At 31.4% G+C, this 8,897-nt stretch overlaps 1 protein-coding gene across 1 annotated transcript; it reads right to left on the bottom strand.

Moving 5' to 3' along the window:
* Nucleotides 1–686: 686 nt before the first annotated feature.
* On the bottom strand, nucleotides 687–6,167 carry LOC105644224 (Actin binding Calponin homology (CH) domain-containing protein). Its single transcript, XM_012229505.4, has 14 exons — nucleotides 5,808–6,167; nucleotides 5,516–5,686; nucleotides 4,800–5,041; nucleotides 4,511–4,682; nucleotides 4,331–4,369; nucleotides 4,081–4,149; nucleotides 3,879–3,995; nucleotides 2,688–2,899; nucleotides 2,367–2,522; nucleotides 1,987–2,186; nucleotides 1,725–1,882; nucleotides 1,526–1,622; nucleotides 1,290–1,381; nucleotides 687–1,030 (listed from the first exon to the last, which is right to left on the bottom strand). The coding sequence occupies exons 1-14, from the start codon at nucleotides 5,892–5,894 to the stop codon at nucleotides 863–865; spliced, it is 1,980 nt and encodes a 659-aa protein (XP_012084895.1). The 5' UTR covers nucleotides 5,895–6,167; the 3' UTR covers nucleotides 687–862.
* Between the last annotated feature and the right edge of the window lie 2,730 nt (nucleotides 6,168–8,897).

The following is an 8,897-nucleotide window of genomic DNA, read 5'->3' as shown; positions in this document are numbered from 1 at the left end:
GGTTAAGGAAGTTAGCTTTTTTAACTCTTGGAAATTTCTCAATTATAGGCAACGGAACCAGCTGCCAGTTATGATTTCTCAGGAACTTCAAATTTATTATCTTACCCCTCATACAAATGAGTTTTTGGTATAGGATAGAAGAAGGATTTAACCGTAATTAATATATAGACCCACTTATATATCAAATTAATTAAAAACAGTTTTTTTTTTTATTAAAATAAGAGTATTTCTTTCTTGTTATTTGCTAATAACAAGAGAAAAAATTTTCCTTACTAAATTAAGTATCCAAAGCAACTTGGTGTGGTGGCTTGGCGTACTAGACCTAATGTTAACATCATAGAGAGCGAGCTATTTTATAAGGTTTTCTGAATGACGGATCTTGTTTATACTGAAACTTGATTTCTATAAAGAATTGCATTTTTATTTATTTAACAGATTGGTTAAAGATCTGAAATTTCTGTTACCTAACGTATCAGATCCCAATAAGGGCAAAATTTGGAAAATAAAATAAAATTTTGGAAACTTTATATCTTAACTATTTCTATTAATTTCATTTTCTCCCCTTTAAACTTTGCTAGGAAAGCTGGTAATTTGATTCACTAATTTCTGATTTTGAGTGATGACAGAAACATTAAAAAAAAAAAAAAAGGAAAAAGAAAAAAAAGAAAAGAAAAGACAGTAGTTAGTAATGGAAAAAGGAAAACTACTCACATATGCATTTACTTAGCAAAATTTGCTTTGAAAACACTCCATTTCCCTATAATTCATTACAGACATCTCTCCAATCAAGCTTAACAAAAAAAAAAAAAAAAAAGAAAAGGCAGAAAAATTCAGAATAAATATATGAACTTTTATGGTTTGTTCACGGATTTCCGCTGTCTTCTAAAGATGACTCAGAGGCAGAATCATCTACCGTTGAATTTGAGATTGTCTCACTATCTGATGTTCCTGATGGTTTCTCTTCAACAGGTTGTTTCAAGAACCAATACATAACGCTTGCAGTCAACGTAAGGATCATCTTTTGATTCACCTGAACAAGAAAAATATTAGTACCATATCTAAGTTATGTTTCATTTCAGAAACAAACAAGAATAAAAAAAATGAAGCACTGCCAATCAGGTGTGTGGTCTGGTTGGCCTCGTAAAGAATACAGGGATTGAGAAGTCTCGAGTTTAAATCCTCTCCACAGTAAATGTTATCATGCTGCATGTAATTTTGCTACGTTGGCCAGCAAAGCTGTGGATGGATATTATAACAAATTGAACGAAAATGTTAATGATGAAAAGTACCTCTGTTATGTCTTCAGGAAGCAAGAATATCGAACATCCTAGCTTCCTTGCAATACTTATGATGTAAGTGGCATTCATCTTTTTCTCTTCATCTGCATTGGTCCCAAGTTTTGTGGAAAAAAATAGTTTGGATATAAGAAAACTATTTTAAATTGTGATTTTAGTGACTTTAAGCAATAAGAAAAACATAATAGCAGTCAGGATCAGATGGAATCAGATATAAAAAGAAAATATACCAGTTATTCCTTTTGTAACAAGACTCCAATTTACTGCTCTGGGCTGAACAGCACTGAGAAGTTCAAGGAAAAAAATGCCATCTGATAAACTTTTATCCTGCAATATCAAGATAGTTAAAGTTGAAACTTGATGTTATATTATTATATCCAAGCTATAATATTAATTTTCCATGAAATGAAGTCAGGAATAATATAATACCTTAAAACTATCCATGCGACTCTGACTTCCTGCATTGCGCACTTTGGTGTTGGCCCACTGTAGAATGTCAGCATCAGTGATTTCCTTTCCATGAGAGTGGAATCTCAAGTTCTTTAAAAGTTGGAGGATGTTGTATCTCATCAACTGCCACAGATAAGCTAAAGAGAATTGCAAACATTAGTTTAAAAAATGTGAGCAGAAAACCAGTTTTGACTTTGCTAAGATTCTCATCATAAATATACTATTTCGGTAAAGAACGTACCCAATATTAATTTTTTATTTCCTTGTACGATATCATTTCCAGCGACGTTAACCAGGGAAAATTTTAACTGTTTTCCTATTTTTACAACTTGATTACAATTTTCTACTTTTCTGAATGGCAACTTGATTGGAGGCTTATTTGCTATTTTCCAATTAACAATCCCTGGTGAAACCTTGTCAAGTGTCTCTAAAAGCAACCACCTGTAAATCAACAGGAAATTTACTTCAGCGTCATTGATAATCAAAGAAATAGTTTTTAGCTGTTACAACGCAATTGGAACTCTTCCAATTCTGTTTAGGTAATTTTGATGCGCAAAATCGTAGGTGTTCTAAGACACAAGTTAATTATGATTGGAAAAATTATATTAAGCTGATACTGACCCATTCCTTAGATCTTCAAAAACGTTGTCAATATAGGTTGAATTCCCAAAACTATTCAGCCAGAATCGAAATGCTTTTTCCTCTCTAGAGACTTGTGTGTCGTCAGGCAGCATCTCAAGAAAAGATATCTGTTTAGTTTGGGTTGACAGCCCATTTCTGCAAGCAAAAAATGGCAGTTAGTTTGAATTCTCTAGACTGATAAGTACGAGGTAATTTTCAATCCATCAACGTGTGAAAAGAACTTTAGCCGTTTTACATGAAATACATTGCTTGACGAAGGGTCTAAAATTTCTGATCTATCCAAGACGGGTATACTCTCACCTATGCTGGAAAATGTGTGCAACAAATGCAAGGTTGAGATTTGGGGAACCTTCAACAATGTCCTTTGCTGTCAAATATCTCTTGCAACCCATTCTATCAGCATGTGCAAGAACCAACTTTGCTCTTTCTAGGTGACCTTTCACGGTCAATGTAGATGGATTAGTATACTCAGGTGCAAGAACATTTAAAAGGTAAGCATAAGCCTCGGCATCCTGCATGTAGCAGATCATATAGTCAAACGCCAACATAATCCTAAGAAGAGATATCAAAAGGAAAATAATTATAATCATTATGACATGTCATTTACGGGTTTATTTATGATTGACACATCAAATGGAGACGAAAAGTTACTCATGTTTCTATATTTATAACATTTCTTTTTTATTATGATGTTTCTTTATAATCAAACATAATATTGTTGAACTTTCATGTAAACTATCTTGAATCTGAAGATAAATGTAATTGCTAAATGAGATTAATCATTCAACAGCTGGCGTGTATACCAAGTCAACATTTATAAAGTAACTAAAAGAAGTGATAGATGTCGAGTATGTCGGACTTTCCTTAAGAGGTTTTTCTGAAAGAAGATTGATGTGAAAATGAGGCTTCTTAACCAAGATACCGAAATTATTACTCCCGTGTGGAACTAAAATCTAGATTGATATGCACTGACACCATCGGTTAAATCAATTGTCCATTATAAAAGATATGCTCTGGCAGTATGATTGAAGATACCTAAATCTTGTCTATAATTTGCTGATAGGCTAACTCTCTAAATTAAATGCAGCACACAGGAAACCTTTTAGTCAATTTTGTAGAAAATTTTTTTTAGTATTAAGTACGACTGTTGAAAGTTTTAAGAATCAGGACTTAAACAATAAGGATTACCACTTTCTCAGGTTTCTGGACGTACAAATTGAAAAATTATTCATCCACAATCCAATGAAACTGAAAGGCAAGCTCTAGTAAGACCATGCTCGTGCTCAGAGCATATTGTGAGCATTAAGTGACAATGACTTAGACCAATATACTTGCCATTCATACCTTTGGGGGACCATCCTTTCTTTTTAAGTTACCCATTCGAAATGCAATGCATTAAAGACAAGTTTAGGCAGATCAAAATAAAATAAAGTGGTCAAAGGAATAGGTAACTTGTCAAGTACTCATGATAAAAGCTTAGCTCTATTCTACCTTCACATCGGAAGAGAAGTTTGTGACTATTTTCTTGTATCCAGCTTTTTTCAACTGGAAATTCATCCACCTTAATAAGATCTTCTCTGGTGGTAGACTCATCAACTCTTCCACCTCCTGTTTGCATTAGGCACCATAAAAAGGTAAGTCTTTAAAAACAAATGGTTAAAGAGAATGTGAAGTACTACAGAACACTATGTACCTTACTGTCATCAACTAACTCCACCAACTGTGGTGTCTTATTGAGATTGAGGTCTGCCAAGAGTTGTATCTAAAACAGCAGGACCACAGAATGTTAAGCAGAGCCTAATACATTTGTATAAACACTTTAAAAGCCTCACAATTCGTTGTCATTATCAGCTACTTATGATCAGACAATTTCAACCTCTAATAGACTAGTATCATGAATTCATAAATAAATTTAAATTAAGGGCAAAATTATCTAGATTTACCTTAATGATTTGGGAGATCAATCCAAGCACAAGATGGCGCTGAAATTGAAATGAAACAGGACACTATAATCAGTTATTACAGTTAAGTGAAAATAATATCTACAAATCATACCAATTGAACCCAACATAACCCAAGAGAGGAATAAATATATTAAAGCACAGAATGGCTTCTCTACATACCCTTCCTTCAATGAAGTCTTGGGTTCCAATATTAACTACAGTACATCCGATAGCCTTAGCAGAGTTAAGACATAGTGTGTGGTTTTCGTTTCTTTCCCATGGATTGAGTACTCGTTTGGTATTGATAGCCCTTTCATCAATTGTACCAGGAACTGCTACATTGATAAGCTTGCTGCACCCAAAAAAAATTCTCAAATTCTTACTCACCACTACAAAATTCAATTTAAACAAAAAAAAATAACAATAACCGAACAACAACACTGCAAGTGTGAGATTAAAGCATAATTACCAAAGAAGCACACCATCTTTTGCAATCTCAAAGAGATCATTAGTTGAAGGATCAATAGGAAGGTATTTCTTCAAGAAGTCATCTTTTGCTAAATAGTTATTGATATGAGCAACATAAGATGCTTTTTCGGGTTCACTGATTGTGTGAAGCAATGTGGTGGTGGCAGCTTTAAGAAATGCTGATGAGTTTTTTGCTACACTTCCTGTTCTTGCACTAGCATGTGCATGAAGTTTCAAATATACCTGCAGTGATTACAATTTCCACTTTTCTTTAACCTCCAACTAGAAAGTAATCTTTATCTAGAAAGACTAAACAAAGCAAGATATCCTAGTTGACCCCACTAATTTCACCGGCAATGTTTCCAATCCAAACACATCATTGAAGACATCACCCAGAAAAAGAAAGAAAAATCCAAACACAATTACTTTCTTAGATTGTAAGCCTAAATTGATTGAGCAAATATTAATTGATTGAAGATTTAAATATTTCCACAAATCAATTGTTTCACTTTAGTTTGTCACCGGTGGACAGAAAAATCAAATCAAGAACTATACAAAACAAAAATCAAAAGAAATTATAAATTCAAGATCCCTTTGGTTCATATATCAAACTACCTTTTTCAAAAAATCAGAGCTCTATCTCTTCTACACAAAAACAAATCTTAAAAAGCGAAACAGAGCAAATTGATTGAATAAGAGCAAGTGAAAGTTGATTACCTTCAAAAAGAACTCAAAATCAACCTCATCGTCTAGATTTTGATACAAATCTTGAATAAAAGAAGCTCTCTCTTCCTCTGTCAGATTCTCTCCAACTACTTTCAATCTGGACATCCTCGAAGCCAAGTCTTTCAGCGTCAGCTTCCCGCTCTCTCTTCTCATGCTCATAAACTTCATAATATTTTTCCACATTTAGAATCAAAAGCAACAGAATAAAAAATACAACAGATCAAAAACAAAAAACAAAAAACAAAAAACAGAACAGATTTAAAGTTTCATTTCTGTAGCTTACCTGAGACTTTAAGCTACGAAGCTCAACTTGAGTAAACTGATTTTGGAGCCATGGATCTGATACAAGAATTCCAACATAACCAGACATTTTCTTTTTCAAATTTAAACAAATCTCTCTTTCTCTGCTGTTTTTGAAAAAGCAAAACTAATAAGAAAGAGAGGAAGACAGGTTTCCTCTTCCTCTCTTTCTTGAATCTTGGTGTATTAGGCACACTTGTCTATCTTCACCAGATTTTCTTCTTTCTCTCTTCTCTCTCTAGAGCACTGTATTTTGCGTTTGGTGTTTCTTTAAGCTTATGTGAGAGTTCGTTTAGGGGGGACGGAGTTGGAGCTGTCAGAGTTTCAAAGAATTCAAATAATGACCAATTTGTCCCGATTCTTTATCGTGTGTATCTGATATAGTGAATTTGATATTCCCTCCCTAAGCAGAAAGTGGGGTACGGCAATTGGAGATGGGACAGTGTGTCGTTTCTAAATTCAAATTATGACTAATTTATCCCTAACTGCTACTTTTTCAAATCTTGTGCCATTATAATTCAAACTAACTTTGGTTAATCCACGCCCATGTTACGCTTATTATAATTTCCACACCTGCACGAGCCTCGATAAAAAGGATTAAGTACCCGTTTATATTTTTTAGATGAGCTTGTGAATTTAAGCATAAGTAAAAATATTGTTTTTGGTAGAATAAGGAGCTTCGTGAAGCTAATCTCTTCTGGTCTCTAAAACATACAGGTTTGTAATAATAAAAAGCTTTACATAACTAAATAAAATAATTCAATATAATTGAAAATAATAAATATTTAATGAGTAACATTCTAAAAAATATAAGGAAACCTAGGACAAAACTATGACACAGAATATTATTATTTTGGTACCAATTAGCCATTAGATTTTAATATTTAAAAATTGGCCATTACATTAAATAATAAATAACAATTAGTTGCTGATTTTATAAATAAATAATTCCATCTAATTTGTAAAAAAAAAAATCAAATATTTCTTTTATTTTTATTTTGACAAAAATTATTTCTTTTGTCAAAAGTAAAAAATTTAACTTTTTATAAATACAATGCAATTATAAGTCTAATAAAAAAATATCAGTCTAAAAAATTCTTTTATATGTATAACTTTAGTAAATTAATTAAAAAAAACTTGTTTTATTGTAAGCCAAACTATATTGCATATTAGATTAGCAAAGTAATTAAATGATTTTAAAAATAATAAATTAATTAATTTGCAGTTATAAGATAAAAATATAAAAAGCAATGTGAGTAAAAAAAAAAAAAGTGCTCTATGTTATGTGTATAGGTAATGCAACCTACTATATCAGGTAAATTGCCATGTGTAAGTTAGTGAACAATTATATATTCATATAGAATTTTTTCACTTTCTTTATACTAGTCAAAGCCATGTTTTTATGTATTACTATTTATTTTTTTAATTCATACTTTCTCTCTTCTATCTCAAATGTAGTTTAAGATAATTACACAGTGACAAAGAAGTTATTAAATAATTTTAATTTAAAAAAAGAAATAGTTGAATTGATTAAAATTTGGCTCATTTATAATTATCAAGTCATGATCGAGTTTTGTTACTTTCTAAACAAGTCGAGTTTGAGTATATTCTTATCAAGCTGAGTTTAAGTCTTCTCGAGCTCAGGTCAGCTCAGCACATTTAATAACCCTATAGGCAAGTTTCTAAGGGTAATAGCGTCATTTTGGAGGAAGAGGATGACTTGGCTAGTTTCAAAATTGAGATTGCCCCACACGAGAAAGCTTACTTGCCTTTTAAAAAGTTGAATTGATAACAGAACAACGGTAGTCTTTAACATTTCCTAATAACTTGGATGAACCATGCATTTGATTTTACCTTATAATTTTTAATTTATTGTTATAAATATTACAAGTAATATTATTTTATCATTTTAATTTAAAAGTAATTTGCTAACAGATTATAGAAATAGTAAAAAAAAATTATTTATTTTCAGATATTAAAATTTTAAAAGTTTAATTAACGAAGTAAAACACAAAACTCAATTTATCAATCCAGTCAAAATTATATTTTTGACTACTAATTAAGACTATCACTCGAAGCTGGTAAGCCATCCATTCATCTTTCCATGATAAATCTTTTCTATTGCCCAATAGGAAATAGCTAACTAACGCTTACTAATAATTCCCATAAAAAGAAGAAAAACATCCAACTATGCGTTGGATCTCTTAATAAGATTAGCAAATATATTAATTTTCACTCGTGCATTATTTGTGTATTTAATTACCTTAAACTAATAGTAATAATTTAAAGGTTTCTCTAAAAAAAATTAAACATGGTGTATTTTGTAAAGATACTAAAACTCATTTTTGGAATTTTAGGGTGTCGTCACGGTTTGTAGAAAATGTGAGAGTGAGAGGTCTCGAGTTCGAGTTTTCTCCACCATAAAAAGTTATTATCAATTTGGTGAATACTGTTCAAAAGGGAGGGTTACCCTTCAGCCTCCTATGTATAAATAAAAATTATTATTATTATTATTTTGGGTTTCTTTTTAACTTCATTTTGTTCGACCTAAACTAGGTAAGGTTTATCTTGCAAAAGAAATAGCCATGTGATGGAGGGACCAGAGAGAGACATGAGACCTAAAAGGGTATGATATGCTTGTGATAAAGATACAAGAGGTGCCCTTTATAACGACCTTTGTGACATTCATTTGTCTTTGTCATTCTTGCTCACCCAATATTTACTGTTCTATCTCTTTTCTAAATTTGAATTGGCTTTATTTTTATGCATACATGGATTATAAATTATTAAATGTTTAAGAGTTTCCAAAATTATTCTGTTTTTTTGCATATATATATATATATACACAATTATTATTCAGCGTATTTGGAATGTCAAATGTTTTTTTTTTTTCTTTTACTTTTTTTAAACTAAAGAGAGGGGAAAAATTGAAAAGAGTGTTCCAAATTAGCTGGACCAACTGTCCAAAATTATTGAATGGAATTAAATTTCAGAATTTCTCAATTGAATTATTGATAATTAGTTAAAACTAACTTTGACCCGAAAAAAAGATTATTCTTTATTCTATTATTCA

Source organism: Jatropha curcas, chromosome 3, assembly GCF_041381405.1.
Source record: "Jatropha curcas cultivar XTBG-Jc1 chromosome 3, XTBG_Jcur_1.0, whole genome shotgun sequence".
Classification (NCBI taxonomy): Eukaryota; Viridiplantae; Streptophyta; class Magnoliopsida; order Malpighiales; family Euphorbiaceae; genus Jatropha; species Jatropha curcas.
The sequence above is the reverse complement of the archived record's forward strand: the minus strand, read 5'-3'. Positions and strand labels throughout refer to the sequence as shown.